Source organism: Aulostomus chinensis, chromosome 11 (genome assembly GCF_037954235.1).
Source record: "Aulostomus chinensis isolate RoL2024-O1b breed Wild chromosome 11, RoL_Achi_v1.0, whole genome shotgun sequence".
Lineage (NCBI taxonomy): Eukaryota > Metazoa > Chordata > Actinopteri > Syngnathiformes > Aulostomidae > Aulostomus > Aulostomus chinensis.
Genome location: NC_141330.1, coordinates 17,392,331 through 17,412,118, shown reverse-complemented (window position 1 = coordinate 17,412,118; position 19,788 = coordinate 17,392,331). Strand labels below are relative to the sequence as shown.

The 19,788-nt window shown below is 41.6% G+C and overlaps 1 protein-coding gene across 4 annotated transcripts in view; it reads right to left on the bottom strand.

Annotated features, from left to right (window-relative positions):
• Positions 1-19,788, bottom strand: part of adcy2a (adenylate cyclase 2a) — a 67,919-nt gene that overhangs the window by 36,229 nt on the left and 11,902 nt on the right. For all 4 annotated transcript variants that reach the window (XM_086218919.1, XM_086218917.1, XM_086218916.1 and 1 more), the window contains 2 exons: positions 17,400-17,597; positions 3,514-3,675 (listed from right to left, as the gene is read on the bottom strand). In XM_086218919.1, coding sequence (XP_086075045.1) covers positions 3,514-3,675; positions 17,400-17,597 — 360 coding nt within the window. The remainder of the gene's footprint in view (positions 1-3,513; positions 3,676-17,399; positions 17,598-19,788) is intronic.

The window sequence follows — 19,788 nt, the reverse complement described above, 5'->3', positions numbered from 1 at the left end:
AACTGATAGTAAACATTAGAGACACTGACAACACATAAAACACAGGCGAGGAGCCAGGATTTGACACAGCCAGTGTTTCAGTTCTTGGCAGCGTCACGTCCGTCCCAGCATGACGTTCTGACTACCGAGTGAGCACCAGCTCGTCTCCCTCCAACAATGAGCGCCACTCACACACATGAAATATTGCTAAAGCCTTTGGGGAGATTCTGTCTCTTCAACAAATGATAGCAGGTGAAGTCCAAGTGTTTACATCATCCCTCATTCATCCAATTTTCTGTTTTCAAAACAATAATTCATAGTGGGGGTGCCCCATCACATTTTTTTTTTTTTGCTGATGGTTCCATCTTTATCCACGAGTGCCAATACTGTTCATTCTTTGGGGGATTCAGCTGTTGGTTGGTTTGGTTGAAAGAGCTGTACAAAAAAAACCCAGAGAAGCAACGCAACGCATTTCCTTCAGTTCAGATGAGTGAATTACAAAATATAAGAATGAATTACATGTGTTCATTTATGTGAATCACTTGACATAATTATCGATAGACTGAAAAAGTGTTCAATCTATGTTCTAAACTAAGCTGAGAATGTAGATTGATCAATAAAAGGCAATATGTCTTAGGGTATCATGGGAACTACAGAGTAGACAAAGGGCCTCCTGTCAATGTTGACAGTCTTTGGTAGCTGTAGTAACAGCAGCATGGAGGACAGGGACGATGTCTCTGCTGTGTCTGTTTTTCAAACTCAAAGCTGACTGAACGATGTTAGATGCAGACGGGTGGAGTTTGTTGTGGCTGAGAAAACAAAAACTTGCGGGTGTTACTGGCATGAACTGACATCTTCTGTGCTGCTGCTGCATCTGCCTCCTGGCCATATTCTGCTGCTCAACAAAGTCAATATGCTCTGTGTTTCTTTGTCACACGATGCAACCCGTCAGACATGTTGTTGTTTCCATGTGGTTGCTCGCCGTCCATCGGCCCAGTGAACATGGCGGTAGGCAGGACGACACACAGCACGCAGACTTTCTCTCAGCTGCAGAAACCAAACTGTTCAGTGATCAGTGATTAATGATGCTTTACCAGTCTCTTCACATTTAATGAAAATTGGCCGGTGATGATCAGAGACCAGTCGTTCGGGGTATCCCTCACGTATAGCTACTTTTATGCTGTATATGCAAGACCCGAAACACCCATGATCCCTCTACACAGGTGACTTCACACCTGGGTCCAGACTCCTTGAATAATATTTACTTAATCAAGCAACAAGGCGGCTGAATAGGAAGTAGAATAGTAGATTGTTACCATCAGCACTAACTAGGTGGCTAATTTGTCAGGAAAAGTTTTCTATGTTTGGCTTGATCTCATGAAGAATGAGAGAGAGAGAGAGAGAGAGAGAGAGAGAGAGAGAGAGAGAGAGAGAGAGAGAGAGAGGAGAGAGCGAGAGAGAGCAAACACCAGGGCTAACTCCATCTGTTCCCAACATTTCAAAAACAGCATACACTCTGACAAAAGCAGGAAAAGGTGTCCATTTATCGACGTTAACAACCCAAAATTCACTGTAATTTCAAACGAATAAAAGATTCTATTTGTAATACTCTCATTCGATTTTTTTTTTTTTAGTTAAGACCTTCAGTCTTACGTAGATACAAATCAAGTATATAGGGTGATTTAAGTTTAAAATACAAAAGTGAAAAAAAAGAAAACTTTAAAAAAAATTACACATTTTTACTTTTTGCGCCCCCAAAAGTCATGCCATAAGACCTGTAAACAGCCACTTTTCTCATAAACCTATTCAGAGTACAAATCATGAACTGTTTAAATATAAGATGTATTTTTCCTCGGGTGCAAAAGGTATATTTGTTGTTATGATAGCGCCACAAAATGAAAATTTGACTGTTTAAATCGACGCGAGTGAGTTTTCAGACTCTTTCTCCTCAGTGGCAAATCTCTCTGGCAGATTTGCCACTGAAATTGTGCTGACAGGGAAAGTGACCTGATGCAGGAGAGGAACTGGCAGATAGTGGCCATGTAGCACGCAGCCTCGGGGTGCCCAAATGCCAGGATGCCTCTGCTCCATGTGACATGAGAGCAAAGTGGGCTGAGACCACACAAAGAGCGGAGCATCACAGAGGCAAGAAATTCAGGAATCAAATTCATCTGCTGCTCTTGGGATGGAAGGTAGTTGCTGTCGTTAGATGTCATTACTTTGAATGTTTGACTAAAGCGCCAGCATGCATATACATTTGGTGTTATGAGTCTTTTAGCTCATGGACAATATCTTTTAAATATTAGGCAACAACATTAATTAACCCTTTGATTTATTCCTACAGTTAGATGAGGCTTTGCTCGCTCAGGGAAGGCTTTAAAAGCTTTCTCAAAACAGCCTCTTTTTTTTTTTTCCAAAACACTACATTGCTGAAAATGTAAGACACACTCCTACTGAGTGGTGGAAAAAAACAACGATTAAAATCCTTCACCATTTATGATGAATTGTGTGGGGCGGAAAGCCGGTCGGACTGCCATGAAGCAACAGGGACAACAAACAGCAATACACAGAAAAGAACAATGAAATCGGATGCGGGAATAATAGAAGAATTACAAAACCCTTTTATTTTCATATGCGGGAAATGTCATTTTTGATTGACCTCTAGAAAGTGTAATGACATCCTAGCTGTTGAATATCGATGCAGTGTAGCTTTTATTACATGCTTGTTAAATTAATGTTCTCTCCTTCATGCATTAGCTGGAATTACCTTTAAGGCCAAAAGGCAATCACTTGCTTCTGGGATCGGGTTTGAATGCACGCTCACATTTATTCAAACTAATTGCTTTCCTGATATTGTTATTTCTTTGTTTTTCTCGGCATAAGCCAACTGCCGGAACTGGTTGAAACAGCAATCGTGCTCCAAAAGAGAGTGACCTTTTGATAATGTAAAAAAACACGCATTAGAATTTCCATCGCTCACCTGCTATGCTAAATTAGTTTTAGTAGAAAGGTCACATTTGTTTGTTTGCTAAAAATAAAGACTGTATGGCGGTTCCAACAAGCAGCAAAAAGCTAATTTTGAGAGTAGAAGGGGAAAAGTGAAAGCAAGAACATTTCTCCCACTGGTCCACTGGACCATGGTCAAATCTTTAACACAGCACATGTGAACTGCAACACTAATCTGGGCAGCAATGTTTACTATTATCTGGTAAAAATTTGGAAAAATGGAAGGATACCAAGATAAGAGATGAGTCAACAAGTGCACGTTTTCTTTTTCTTGTAACATTTTTAACACTGACAAGATTGGTTGCTTGAATATTCACAACTGAAAACCTTCTTTAATCCCTGTACTCCAGAACAAAAATGCACCTCACAGCACACGAAAGCTGGAGGCAACATTAAACTAGTTCCTAGAAAACCACAAGCTCTCTGGCCACAAACTAATCATGATTAAATGATATATTTTGATGTGTTCAGGTACACAGGAAGAGTTTGTTTTTGTTATTCACTGTCCTTGAGTCAAAATCACCTTACCTGCCATACCACTGGCTCCATGCGATCAGCTGTAGAGGAAAGGCAGACACTCAACACAACAGTGTGAGAGGCGGAAGTCAGGACGCTGGCGATGATGGCCTCCCGCATGGAGAACGGCAGCATGGTGTAAACCACGAAAACAATGAAGAGGAAGAATGACACCTGTGGAGAAAGAGACACAGTGATGAACCCACCAGCAGGGGGAAGGAGACGAACAACAGAGAGAGAGAGAGAGATGGATGGATGTGGAAGGACGTACAGACGAGTGTTGAAAATCCTGCGGGGCAGGAAATAGCCAACCCACCGCGACTGACCATCAACGCTGGTTTGGGTTTTATTTTTAAACTGCAACATCAGAGGCATTGGAAGAAAAAAAACATAGATAATATAAAATTAACCCTTTGCTGTTTTACAGTATCCCTCTGAAAACTAGTGCATTATGTTTTTTACATACACGCTTATGTATTCTCCTAATATACAGTAGTACTTCTGCCTTCATTATCATTAAATCACTGCTCCCTCGAGGCTTTACTGAGATGGCTTTGAATAAAGGTTTCTGCAGATCATTATCACATTGGAGGTTGCCTTGGACCTTTTGGATATAAAAGGTCATACTTTTATACCGTTTCACACTTGTGTGAAATCGTGCATTAATTAGCATACAAGTCGTGACTGTGACCTTGACCTTTAACCACTAAAATGACTGAATCCAAGTGGAGCTGAGTGCAAAACTGAAAACATTGTGTTCTTAAGATACTGTATCATGCACAAGGCCAGAAAAATGGGTTTTGTGCCGTCAGTGAGCTAAAGCTCTGAACGCAAAAATCGAATTAGTTCATTCTTCAGTCCAAAGGAATATTTGGTATCAAATCTGATCAAGTGTGTTTTCAAGAATGGCTAAAACAGAAGGTCCAGGAGGAGAAAACGAAAAAATAACCCACAATCCACCCTCTAACGATCTTCCCTCAGCCGAAACACATCCATGGCGAACGCTTGAATGGGAACTCGACTGTAACTTTTTCTATTGGCTTGCTAAAAGACAGAGGAAGAGCAGCCTCAGAGGAACCATCTCTGTGTGCCAGGGTTAAAAAAAAAAAAAAAAATCCAAACATGTTGTGCATTTTACCATAAGAACAAGATTGATGATTAACTTAATTTCATTTAAAGATAAAAAAAGAAGAAGCTAGAAAAAGTGTTTCCTTGTGGGTTACTATGTATTTAACCACAGTTAAAAAAAAAACAACCAAGAAATAAACAAAAATAAAAAATTTTAGGCAAACATTAAAATTTTATATTTAGAGGCCGGGTACTTTTTGTTATCATGACTGACCTGATCATAACCAAGATATTATAAAAGTGAAATAATGACAGGACATATATTTGGGCCATTTTAACTCTTCATGGTCTTAGCTCACCTCCCTAGACAGCAGGAAAGGGGACAATCAGCACTTGCACTTCAAACCTGACATCTCTAATGTTGCATGTAGAGCACTTCCTTTCAGCTCTGCGCACACACACGCACACACACACACACACAATTCCTTAATACTCCTGCCTGGCACAGGGCTGCAGGGCAGCTCATCTGCTGCCGTGCGTGGATAAAAAGAGGTCAGTGTTCTCACGGGCTTCAGCCAGGTGCCAGTTAACCTTTCTTGGGTTGTTTTCAGGGCCGGTGGGGAGGCAGCCTTAGTGTGTAAGGGGCAGTGAGATGGAAAGAGACTGAGAATGAGAAGAAACAGTAGCTCCTGTGTTTCGGTTTGGGTCATGAACAGGTCCACTCTGTCACTTTTCTAATGGCCAACTTTGGTAGGGAATGTAAATAGAAAATAGTGAAGGATGGTCTGTTACTTCTCGTTTGACCAAAAAGACTCAAGCACTTTCAGACACCTTGGTGTAAATGCACGGCATCACGTTCACTTGACAACTCCTCCTCCATAATAAACAAGCTGACACATAATATAGTCAAAATACGACAAAGACATTCAAATTCTTACGCATCTACAATGAGCAACATCCTCGTCATACGGGTCAAAAATGTTTAAAAAGATCAATATGTATACACGTCTGGATGAAGTCATAGTAAAATCTCCCCAGGACATCATCATCCTTCACCAAACTCATTCAAACATTCTTTAAGGTCAGCGTGTCGCACACCTTCATTGCACTATTGATCGCTGCACTATTTACATGCCATGGCCTGTAGATTATGAGCTTTTCATAAAATGCCAGGAGCACATTGATGTATTGACAACCTGACTTATCTTCCAGACCAAAATTCCTGAATGCCACAAGAGAGCAGGTGCAAGGCTTTATTCCTGTGCGGGAGTCAATTAAAACCAGAGGAAACGTTCCAGCGAGGGTTACGGCAGGTCTGCTCTCTCGTGTGTGGTTGGTATTTATTCTCTTTGAACAGACCAACTACAGATGATCGGAATTTGTCTTTAAAAAACAAACAAACAACTAAAGCAATAGTTTTATTCATTAAACAACAGTGATTTAACTTTCTTAAAAAAAAATCAGAGTTTTAGGTTTAGAAAAAGAATATTGGACATATATTCTGTAACTGATACAGATCTGGATTGATGAGGTCATTTCTCAATGGTTGAAGTATTTCCTGTCTGCGTGCGTTTCACCTGTATTTTGTACAGGCTTCTCCCTCTAAAAGCTGTTGTTGTTGCTTTAATCCCTCGCATGGATGTGCAGCTGTGAAGTTTTTCTTTGCTCCTCCTCAGGTCCACACCTTCAGTACACAACCAGTGTGAGCCCTGAGCTGAGTCAGCAGGCAACATGCGAAGATAAGAAGTGAGATCAAGTAATGTCTGCCCTTGTTTGCCGGTGGGTCTGTGCCCCCTGCTACAATAACCCCGGGGCCAAAACAACTTGCTGGGAAAAAGTGCTTGTCAAAAAAATGTTACAAATATTTTCTGTGCACAACCCCCTCACTGGCGGCTGCGGATGTGTGTTGACGTCACACTTCATGCAGTGTTTCTGCACCTGAAAAAGCTCAGAAAAAGCTGTTTGGTACGCACGGTTCTTGTGGCAGCTTTTCCTCTCTGCTCCTGTTGAGTCCTGACTTCCTGTTGTTAATGTAACAATGGATGAAGAGAGTCTTGTGGTTGACGTCAAGAAATGAGTGGGAGACTGAAGGTGCTCAACGCTGGCCGTATGACGGGTTTAAATTAGTGGAATACTTTGTGTTAGTGAGGGTCGACACGCTTTTCCTGGAAAGACCAGCTGGAAGAGAAACAAAACGTCCGATTTGTCTTCAAGTCCTGAAAGGTTGTAAGCAATCACCAGAAAACTACGAAAATGGTAATCGCACCTGACATGTGATTGGATGACGGATCAAATTTTAAAGTATAATCCTGCAACTGCGCTTCATCCACACGCTTTGGTAAACGGGGGTGAAGATTAAAAGTTTTAGGCTCGTCGGGGTCTGAGGAAGCTGCTAATTGTGAGAAAAAAAGAACTTAGTCTATAAAGAGCTGCAGAGACAGCCAGAAGGTCAACTAGAAACACATACCGTAAACATGACCCTTACACGTGGAGACCACCATTCATCCTGAAAGCCGAAGGACACGAATAAATGATTTTAAGAGCCACATGCAGTAATGAAGCAAGTGTATTACACCTATAAGCACGAATGACAAAACAGGAATCCAATACTGTACTCTAGTGACCTTCTTTACAAACTTTCACCTAAATAGAAAACATGCACATAAAAATGTTTCACATTTTCTTTGTGCATCAAACCTGTGAAGAATGCAGTTGATTGCCTGCAGCCAAGTCAGGCCTGAGCTGGTGATTCTCAGTAAGGACCTTTATCCTGCCCGGGTCTGATGAGACGACCTCATTATAAAAAACACTTAACAAGGGGACTGACCTCCGATACCCTCTGACCCTGTACGACTCCTAATGATTAGCCAGCCTGCAGAATCCTGTTCTTGATGGCAACAGGAAGATCTGACACGTGTTTCTCTACTGTCAGGACAAAACCATCACCACTATAGGCCCTCAGTACAACCTTTGTAACACCCATCTCTTCTTCAGCATTACTGAAGGTTTTCTCTATAGGTCTGACATTTCTATTTGGTCCCTAGAATAATCCCTTTTGTGTGGTACAAAAAAAACCGTCCACCTGTTTTTACAACAAACGGGGGCTACTGCTCGCAGCACAATCCATCAGAGGTGACGTGACCCCCTCGCTGCTAACTGTGGAGAAGCTGAAGGGAAAAAATAACTAGAACACCACAATGAAGTAGCATCTGTGTTTTATTGGACCGTGAAAACAACAGTATAACATTTTATTTATCTGGTCCTGGATGTCAAAGTGTCCTGGTCTCTGTGGACTGCATTAACAACAGAAAGAACGCCTTCTTCTCCTCTGCCTGACCAGCACTAATTGGACAGGGTTTGATCTTATTTAATTGGGTGGCTTTATGAATAGCACTCCATGTTTTTGCAGGTTTTATTTCATATACACACTTTTAAAGATTATGTGTAGCTTTTGGGAAAAAAAACAAGTTAAGGTGACTATTAAGAAAGAAAAAAAGAGACCCTTCTGCAATATGGAAAAATAGTTATTAATTCACTGCAATTTTACACAACTTGTGTTTTATTTATAGCGGAATAACACAACTTGTTTTAATTCTCTCAAATTCTCTATACTCTAATAAAAGTAATCCAGATGCAGAAATTTAAAAAAGCACATAAAACAGATATAATTGCAACTAATTCACACCATCAAAAAAAGTGAATGAAGTGAACGTATAAGCAACAAGCAATTTTTCAGGGTAATCTGGATGTTATTTATCATTCATGTCAGAGGAAATGGAAGTATTAACTTTAATATTTACTACAAAGAGTTTCTAGCTGTTGTCAAATATCATCAGCGCAGCTGCGTAATTTGCTTAGGGTCTTTTTAATATAAATTAGTGCTCTGAAATCCAATACCACTAACTGAATCACGAAAATGTACCAAGCATAATGGAGGAGCTGCCAGGACAAAGACACCTGCTGACTTCTTCTTCATATTTGAATCTGATTCATCCTAAACCTCTGACCAAGATGAATAAGACTGACTTTGACAAATAAGTCGGCAGGGCTTTTATTCTGGTCCATCACGGTAAAGGCAACAGTAAAAGTTGGCCCATGAATCAAGTTCTTGATAATGAGGATGATGAAGGCTCATAAAACAAATTATGGAGATTGAGTGTCAGATTACGTAATGCTTTTAGTCTGTGTCAGAGATTAGTTAGTCTAGGTTTACAACATGATTATGCACTGTGCATGGCAGCCTGCTTTTACACCTAAAGAAAAAAGGCTGCCTGATTTCTAAACTTTTTGCTGGATCAGGATACAATTTACTTTGAATGTTAAAAAGCAGCGGGAAGGAAAGGAAATATTCAGTAAAAGTGCCTAAACTGTCATTTCCACAATCAGTCTAGACAGCAATGCCTACTCCCTGAAACAAAAACATTGAGGTATGTATTAAGAAACCCATTTTTTTTTGTAAGAGGGAAAAACTCCAAAGTGATTCCAGAAAATATCACGTCTGGTGAACTACATCACCCACTCTATTTGGCTCTCTTTTCTATAAATAGTTCCTGTCCCATTTCCACTCCTCTCCTTTTATTCTTCCAGCCAGGTTCATTTACCCCAACACCCCACCTCCCTGTCCTGCAGCATTATGATGCTGGGAGTGCTGCTCTATGACAGTTGAGTCCAATCACCCGTCGAAGACTCCTGCATCGATGCAGATTCAGAGATGTATTAAAATAACAACATAAGACAGAAGCTCAAGCTTGGTCTGATAATGTCTATCATTATCTTCATCGAGATACACCAGCAGTGTGCGAAGATGCCGCTGCAACCATTGGGCACTGAGCAGTGCGCTCACAGGAGGGGAGTTGGACATGAGTGCTTTTTGTCTTGTGAAAAAACAAAAAAACAACAACCTTGTGGGAGCCAATAATATATCAGCAATTCAAATAAGCTGTTATTGTGGTCGAAATCATGATGCAAAGAGTGTGCATGATGATGCCTGCTTGTGTGGGGGGGACAGAGCAGGATTGTGAAAGGCGCAGTAAAGGAAGGGAGGAGATGAGGCAGGCCAGACATCTCTCAGTGAGGGGTAGAGGCTGGACCACGTAGATAAGCCCATCTCCCCAGCGTCAGCAAACAGAGGGGGCATTGTGGGGGGGAGGATAAGCATCCAGTTGATTTCAGGCTGGAAAATTGAGAGTCTACTGTATACAAACTTTCCCTGAAGAGAGTGAGGGTGCAATATTTGGAGCCTCTGTGCTGTTTCATTTCCCTGACAGTCTACTGTACCGATGCCAGTGGAGATTGTAGGGTAACCAACATTTTGTACTTGTACTACCTCACAGACTCTATAAGAAAGACGACACAAATAGTTTCATTATTTTGACAGCCAGCTATGTTGTCTTCTTTGAAGCAACTGCATTACACCAGAGATTAAAGAAAGCCAGGGATAGGACAAAATCATCAGCCAAAAAAGGGAGGCAGGTTTGGAGTTTAAATAAACGTTGCCTTTTATGAATTAAGAATTGTTGCCATTTGGTTTCAGCACAACTCTAAATCTTTACTGCTGAGTTTCCAGCGCAGGAACAAAGAGTGTGACAGCCTAGCTCCTTCCATCCATTGTCAACCGCTTATCCTGTTAAGGGTCGTGGGGGGGCTGAAGCCTATCCCAGCAGCCTTTGGGCAAGAGGTGAGGTTCACCCTGGACGGGTTGCCAGTTCATCACAACATACATATACACGAATAAACAGGCAACCATTCACACTCACACCTACGATCAATTTAGAGTATCAATCAGCCTCGTCCTCTCTTGATGTCTTTGGACTGTGGGAGGAAGCTGGAGTACCAGAGAGAACCCACACAGGAACAGGAGAACATGGAGACTCCACACAGAAAGATCCCCTGCATAAACCCGGAATTTTCTTGCTGTGAGGTGACAGCGTTAACCACTGCACCACCATGCAGCCCCCTAGCTCCTTCCATGTAGGCTTTATTTTCTGGTTCTGCTGCCTCACCACTGGCACTGAAGTTTGAAGTTGAGGGATCTGAGGAACCATGTTTGCATCCCTCTGTCCCTACCTTGTCCAGAAGCCATGCAGCAGAGGCATTTCCCTTTTACCACTTCAAAGAGCTCCTCCTAGACCTACAGGGATTAATCAAAATGGCAACAGATCTGAGAGCCACCACAATGCCAGCAGAAAAATCCACCTGGTCACAACATCTTAGCGAGGGACATGCAGGACCAGGATCCAAGTGTCCTCCTTTTGTGGCCTCCCAAGACCTGAGGACGTTCATGTGAGCTGCTTTTTCAGACCACAGAAAATGTAACATTCTGGTTTCCAACATACTATATGGCCAAATTGGCCACTAGAGTAGACTTGTGTCCATCCTGTTTGCCAAGGCAACCTTTTTCAGCAGACGCAAACCTACACGTTTGCCTCCAAGATACCAGGTGGCCACTAGGCCTGGGGCTGTCCCCTCTGGATGAGGTACAGACATCAGGAAAGCTAGGAGTCACTCAGACTCTCTCCACAGCTTCAACAGAGTGTTTGTACAGGATAACACTGTTAAAAATAGTGATACAGCAAAATATTTGAATCCACATCTTTCAGAAGAGTGCTGCCAGATGAGTAACTACCCCAGAACCCAACAGGTCATCTGCAGCCAAGAAAGTTTGAGGGGACGCACCTTCTGCCACAGCATCAGATGTAGTTAAATGCCTGCCAAAGAAAGAGGAACCCTGCAGCCACTGCTGGGCCCCAATATGCACCTGCTCCAACCGGCTGCCATGGGACTACGCTGTACATTAGCACAGTCTTCAGCTTAATGGGGGCGTGATCTATGCAAGCTGTCAATTTTCGCAATTCTGCCTCTCCAATGGGGGTGGGAGCACAGTAGTTTTACAGCCAGATCTTGTGTTCTCTGTGTGACACAGCAAAGATCAGATAGACTCAGCAGCTGTTCGAATACATTCAAAAGAACTCACGAGGCATGAAGCTGTCAATACTGTGCCTGCCGACTGTATGTGATGACGTCATACAAGCCCATGGTGCAGCAGGAGCAGGGTCCCTGCTGGGCTCACTAAACAAGAATCCTTTCCGTATCTTTAGCCCTCCTCACAAGGTACAAACCTGCACAGCGGCATCCCTGGCTTCCTTGTGCCACCTCTAGATGCGTGATGTGTCAGAGTCCTCCCTGACCCATTCAGTTCTAAGCATGTAACACTACAAATGGATAAACTGGCATTTTTAAACGTGTTTAGTGGTGTAGGCGATGCATCATCAGAGCTAGTCTTCTCATGCAGCAGTGTGTCTCTAATCCCATCATCAGAGATAAATCTGCAGCATGGAAGGGCCGGTGCAGTCGAGTATTAACCTTCCCACCTTTGGAGGGAAGGTAATATCACTCGGCTCCCCTTAACCCAAACATGGCGGTTGTGGCACTGGTTTTTATTGATGTCGAACATTTTAACCCCCTAGTAGGAGCTCTGAGAGGACGCAGCCTACTATTTTTTAAATATAATTTTGGATTACGTATTAACTCCAGAATAGTTACTACAATACTCCAACTCCCTGCTCCACCAGCAGTCTATACACATAGAAGCTTAAGTTTCAATAATAAAGATACTGTTCTAACATATGCAGAAAAAAAGTAAGAGCCGTTCCTGTAAAATCAGTTTTTGATCCATAATAGATTGCAGATTAGCCCATTTGAAAGAGTCAGTTTCAGCATTACAAGAGCAACAAGATCTAGAGTCTATCTTCTAGCAGTAGCAGCATGAAATAGAATTACAGGTAATTATAATTAACCACACATGGTCCACGATTCTTGCCAGAAGGGTATTTACATAAAGTACTTGTGTGTAACTTTTTAGGTCATTTTCCATCTCTATGAATAGCTGGTGATCAAACATGAATGTATCAAAACACAAATGCTCAGACACAGGGAGCTTTTTTGATTCAACATTCATTTACCATTAATCTCTCTGCATTTATTTTGCCCTGCACTTATTGTAATTCAAACTGATTATCAATGGCTATTCATGCTGGTGTCTTAGCAACTTGCCCAAATCTTTAATTATCACTCTTTTCTGTTTCTATTCTTGATGTTAAATGATTTTTTTTTTTAATTGCCACTGTGCAGCAGCATCCCCCCCCACCACCAACTAGCAACGGCAACACTGTCTTAAAAGACATGCGCGGTACATGACAGATGTGGCAGCGGTCCAGAGCATGAAACCCTCCCTCTAATCACTGTTTAATTCCCCTTCTTCGCACAGCTACTCGCTCTCTACAGTACCGAACCTATTTAATTAACTCTGACTTTTACACTGTCTCCCTGCGTTTCTTTTCTGGAGCAGACATCCACTTAGCAACTGCACAGTGACAGCTGGGTGTCCACAGATTCAAAAACTCAGATATATAATTGGCTGATGAGCAAATGTTCTGCATGCTTTAAATCTTGGATTACAATTAGAGGAATTTGAACAGCAAGGAGCAGAAACATTCTCGTATTTGAGTCTCGTTTCAGGTCCAAAATGGCATTTAGCTGTACCTTTGTTGAAACCATGCATGTCAAAAAACTTCTATATCTAAAATATAAATTCATTATAATAACCTTAAAAGAGAATATTCAAGTATTGCAGTATTAACCTGATTTCCCGAAGAATTTAGTTTTGGTCGAGAACACTTCCAAGGTTTACTGTTCTTAAAATATCCCTCTCTAATACAATCCACAGCCCTTATGCTGGTGATGCTTCAATAACAGGAGTCAGCATTACTGCCATTCTGTCATAAGCAATTCCAGACTGTCTAGCTGCCGACAGATGCTAAGAACAAGATTAAAACGACGTATTTTCAGCTGAAAGCCCATGTCTTTTTTGGGACACAGAAACATTCACTCAATGTTCCTTCGGTCCAGATTTTCACTGGCATGTTCTGACCGTTCCCTGGACTGCATGAAGTAGGTTGCCCGTCATGTGTCTGGATGTTTTGCCCTCAGGGTGGAGAAGCTTCTGCCTCAGGGTTATGCCTGGTTTGAAGTGAACTGGGACGTGGTGTTTGTTGGATCCTCCTGAGTTCCTCCGATACGCCTGCACATAAGAAATGACAGTGCTGGTCCTTTTTGTCTCTTCCTCTTGGTCTATTCCTGATCTCTTGGAGGTCCTGACAAAGGTCTAGTCGGGGTAGCTGAAAGTTTTAAGGACTTTCCTGATATGCTTCTGTTTCTGCTTGTTCCCTTCTGTCTGTGTGGCTACGTTCTCAGCTCAGCAGCTTAGGGTTCCGATAACCCCCAACTTGTGCTCCAGTGGGTGGTGAGAGTCAAACAGCAAATATTCGTCTGTGTGCGTGGGTTCTCTGTATACCTCAGTGTTGAGGCTCCTAACCTCTTCCACTTGTACGACGCAGTCCAAAAGAGCAAGCTATCCCCTGCTGCTGCTGATGGGTCTGAGCGGTGTTCCTTGCTTGTGTATCTTGGGGAGATTCATGGGATGGTTTTACTCAGGTATAATCTGCAACATAGTGGTCGGCCCGTGACTTGGTCCTTTTCCACTTGTTCTAGGCATTCTATCGCTTGATCACCTGCTCTTTTTGTAGCTGCTGGTAGGATCCCTTCTCATACCCTCATAGGTGGTGGCATCACCCTGCTGAGTGATACCACCACTATAACAAATTTTACCATCCCATGAAATGGATGCCATACAGACACACAGCTAATGTCTCCTAATTTAACGTTACATCCAGTGGGCAGGTTGACCAAACACTGCGTTATTCAACACAGTGAAGCTCAAACACTCAACTGCAGTCAGAAAAGCAACAACACATATAATTTAAGTATCTTGAAGCTAGTGTGAACCCCAGAGCGTATTTCAGACTCCTTCCTGACTCCTGTGACATGGGAGGTTCCCCTGGAGGAGTGCTGAGAGAAGAATTTCAGGGTTACCTCTGTCTTCACAAACTGTTTCCAAATGAGAGATGGCCTAAGAAACTTTACACGAGCAAATAGCATGTGCACCCACTTCACTTGAGCTAATGGCAAAATGCATAAACACAGCATATATATGTAGTGTGGAAGCTGCTTCACTATTGACTGCTGGAGTGAAATGAGACTCCCATTCATCTCCCATTTCACAAATACATGAAGTTTGTTCTCTGGTCTCTCTGGTGAATGATATTAAATATACAGTTTACTGAGGAGGAGCAATGTGAAAACACTAATGAGTGATGTTCTAATCTAGCTTATAATAAGGCAGCAAGCCCCTTAAAACACAAAATGTCTTGTCAGTCAACAATAGCTTCTATCCAGATAAGTGTTAATTAACATGGCTAAGATGCTACAGTCACAGAGCTGTAATGGCATAATGGCCTGACACTTTTGTTAGCAGAAGAAAGGAATGAATAGGCCGCTGTGTGAATGAGTGCATCTTCAGATGCATTTGTGATACATGCTGCTAGACATCAGTCCCTCCAAATACTGGTCAATGAATATGGCGTTCCAAGAGGAAGGCTTAATGGGAGGTTATTTCCAATGCAGTATATTTATGGTTGTAGCAATGAAGAAGCTGCTGTTGGTTCAGTCTCATGATATGGTTCAACATTCAGAATCTAGAACACTGAAATGTTAACAAAATCCCTACTCAACTTTAGAAGATGACCAGTATTTTTAGTGCATTCTCTTTTCTTCCTAAATCAATACCAATATTATTAATATTTGAAAAAAATATTTGACAGATATCGCAAATGTGGCTAAAGACTACTAGTTTAAGTAGAAATGATCATTTCTGCATTTAATTTTCAATTAAAATATAGAAATGAATACATACTTGTTTACCTTTCTGGAAACAATATTCCTTCCTGCCTTGAGTACATAGCATCATATGGCACTGGGGTGTCACTGTAGTAGATCCAAATTTAACTTATAATGCTGGTTTTGGAAAAGGAAAAAGAAAAATAACACTCCTAATATTTGAGTATTTGGCCATACTGAAATTTGAATGAAATTTGAATTTACTTGCACAGCCCTCATTTGTATCATACGTTGTGCTTCCTGTGCTGAAGCAACGTTCAAAAACACTTCACTGACAAACTGGTGTCAGATGCTTTGGATGCAGACTGATTCATAATGCATGGTACCGAGAGGTGCCACATGGGAAATAGTCAGCGAGCTTGAACACAGTAGTGCCCTTAGAGACTTGATGTATGCACGAACCAAAATTATGTATTGATTTAGTCAAGCTGATTTACAACTGCTTCACACAACACACCTAGCAGCCTTTCATTTATACCTGCCGCTTGCACTTTCCTACCTGTTTGACTCTGATACGAGATCTGATATTTATGGCCTTCAAATACAAGTGTAACATTCCATGCTACATTGGTGTTGACGAAGTAATAAGATCTCTCTCATGTTTAAGTTTCTTTTTTCCACTGTACCAATTTCTGGATTCTGTTTCTAAATAAAATCCATCCGATGTTTTCATGTGTACAGTAAATACTGTAGGACATTTACTCTGCAAAAGTAAAAACTAGAGTTGGAAACAGCAGAGGAACCTTGAGTACAGGCAAAAATCCTCGAGGGGGGGGGGGGTCTAGCATTGAGTTTCTAAAATATTGGTAGACAACCCAGCAGAAAACAGGTGATTCCTCTGCAGAAAACGGTGCTAAGTGAATTAACCAATGGTGTGTTTGGGACGCTGTGATTCTTGCCACGCCCCAAACACACCATTGGTTAATAGCCAACAAAAATGCCAACTCCATGGACCGCACACAGAATATTCATCAATGAACGGAACAGAATAATTTGGACACACTCCCATACACCACACGAGAGCTTCCTACAAATGCATTCTTTGATTTGTTTATTCTTCAGAACATTTACTATATGCTAGACAAGATACACTTTACCACACACACACTTTAGCCACCTCGGGTCCTTCACACGCAGGTTGACCTAACATGGGGGTCCTGCACCAAGTGGAGTCCATCCCACCTCTGACAACTTAAGTTTTGGCCCATGTGCTTGTATCCTTTGAGAGTAAAGGCCCAAATTGTCACTTGCTGCCAGGTTTGATTCATATTGTCTACATCTTCTTTGTACATTTATGAGTTTCTCATTTAATGACATTATAAAAATGTTTTATTCATCACTGCTGTTCTACAGTAGAAATATATTTTTCTTCTTATTTAGAGACCAACTTGAACACTTCAACGCTGAATCGTACTGCTGTGATGGAAGTCCCAGCCAGTGCTCTTTAAGTAAATTGTGCTTCTAACACTCATATTGAGCCAAATCATAAAAGTAAAACACGAGCTGAGTCTGGCAGCTCTCAAGCATGTTCCACATCATACTCTAATAAGACCTGTTTTGGGTCAGAAATCACAAGAGATTACATCAAAGCTTCATCTGAACCCTCGTGCCTAGTTTCAATTTATCCCTCTTCTTTAAACTACACTTCACACCACACTAATTAAATAGTCTACCCTCCAATTACAGGCTCAGGAGTCACATTCGGAATAGGAAGCAGCTGTATATGTTAAGGTGGGAATGAAAGCTGAGTTAAACCTCTAGATCCTCTTGCTACCAAGCTGATTTAAGGAGCAAAAGCTGCCAGTGCCAGAAAAAACACGTTGTATCTCCTAAGTCCTAAATCAACGGGCTCATTTTCACTGTAGGCATTCCTGTTTTTTTTTTTTATTTCATTTTACCAATGTTTGGTCTACTGAGAAGCTATTTTCACTTTTAAATGAGAGGCCATCAAAGTTGTGAATGGTATTTCTAACAGAAACATTTCTGAAACATACCAAAAACAAACAAACTATCATTTCACCTCTAGATCTTCTTACCTGATCCCACGGGCAGACGATTCCACCAGAAAACATAAAAAGGTAACCCATGGCAACCAAGCAGGCCCAGATGACCAGGGAGAAAACACGTAGAAGCTTCTTGAAAATGGACTCGATACAGACCAGTACAAACACAGCCAGGAAGATGGCCAGCGCAGTGGGCACCGTAATTACAAAGGCCACATGATCCTCGACGTTCTGGAGGAAGAAGGATGGGATGGAAAAATTAGACCAGGGTTCTCCCTTCTAGAGAAAGCCTACAGAAGTGGGCCTTCAGCTGGCTCAAGCCTAAAAGACATCAAGGGGACAAATCAAGAGGCAACAGGAACAAGCCATCAGAATTCAGTGTGTGGCAGATAATCACCGATCAAACTCTGGCTGATAGATCAGTAAGTTCCAAATATAAATTTGTTTCTGTTCAGGAGGAATTCTTGCGAATGTTCCGAGTGATAGCAGATAAAGAGAAAACATAGCTCATCTTTTCACAGTTCCACAAATTGCCAATTTAGTTTTTCGTGTACTGAGTAACATGTTAGCTTGCAAAGTTAGCAGACGTAATCTAAAAATACAACTGACATTTACATGAAGTAAAGCTGCGTTCACAGGAAATGCATTTATTTGATTTAAACAAACAAGGAAGTTGCATGTGTCCTTTGTGATGAAATGTGTGAACATTAAGCAACAGACTCATTTTTCTACAAACATAAACCAACGAAAAAAATGATTTCAATCAAATGTAACCGTTATGACATATCAGTGTCTGAACATATCGCGTCTGAGCCCCTTATTTCTTGAAAAGTGAGTGGCAAAGCAAAGCTATCAAAAGCTGCTTGGTATGGTGGCTTTAATTCAAAATCAAACTTCTTATTTGGTGAAAGAACTAGATCTTTAATTTCAAAACAATAACTCTGAGGCCATGCAGCTTTCTACGGAATCACAAATATACTCGGGTTATTGTTCTAAACAATATGAAAAATCACATTTAAAAGCCTCCAACCCAAACAGCGTACTTCCAACACCCCCCACCACCTTGAAACCTCAGCGGGCCCACTGAAAGAGATAGACGGAGCAAAAGATTATTGACTTATTTTAAGAGTTGAGCCTAAAAGATCAAAATTAATCCCAAAATACACACATGGGATGAATCTTATGTCATGTGCATTAACTCAGCCAAAATTACTGAGAAAAACACAAGCCAGAGAGGACAAAGAAAAGCAGGCAGAGATGTAAGCTGTCGCGAAAATTATCAGATGAGTATTGGAGAATGAATTCAGTTTGGCCGGAAGAGATAAAGAAGAAAAAATAATAATTTTAGAAGTGTTCTTTAGAGGTCTAACTGCATGTGTTATAATAAACCACCTCTCTCCCTCCCGCCCTCTCTGTCCCGTGATGGACTGGTGACCCGTCCAGGGTGAACCCTGCCTCTCGCCCGAAAGCCGCTGGTATAGGCTCCAGCCCCCCGTGACCCTTGACAGGATAAGTGACAGAAAATGGATGGATGGATGGATGGATGGTTTGTATTCATTGTATCAGTCTTAAGGATCTTGTAAGGATATAACTAGAGTGAGAAAACACAACATACATGAACATGCAAATTAACAATCCCTGTAGTGTTTCACATCTTTTTAACCAAGAAAACATGTGAAGTTAAGGACGAAAGAAAAAAAAAAACAACTAAAAAGCCACCAGCGTTAACCCGCAGCAAAGTTGAACCCACATTTATAATGGATTGGTTGCTGCCTGTCTGACACACACTTAGATCTGGTAGTTCTTATAAAAATTTCAGGACTTTCTTCAAGGTGGATGCAGGAAGATTGCAGAATGAAATGAGTCTTTTGTGCAGCTTTTGGCTTGTCGCTGCATTTCCAGGAGTGTGCGAGGGGACAGAAAAGGGTGGTTCTTAAAGCAAATGTGTCCCACACTTAGTAGCACAAAGTCCAAACATGCTAACGTCACTGTTGTTTAGGCTGGATAACTATAACTACAAATTTCTAGTCCTTATCCCCACCCATGAATAAAAAGCCTTGTTTCATTAATTTCATCCTCAAAAACTCATTACAGAGATAAATGCCTACTATGAATCATAGCAAAAATCAATTAACATCCTCAACTTTTCAGGTCATTTGTACTGAGGTTGTCAAAATACACTAGATTTTAATATTCATCAAGGAAAAAAAAAGGGTTACATATGTGCTGCGTTTCTCGTTAGACTTGCCCTCTACTCCTCTATCTGTCTCTCTCTCTTCCTTTGCCCCCCACCCCCCCCCCCCACCTTCCCTCTGTCTCCTCCTCATGCATGCAGTTGATGCGGTGGGACAGGAAAGGATGTGTGTGGCTGCAGAGAGCCACGGAGAGTTTGTCTCGCCCAGAGCAGAGCTCCAAAACAGCT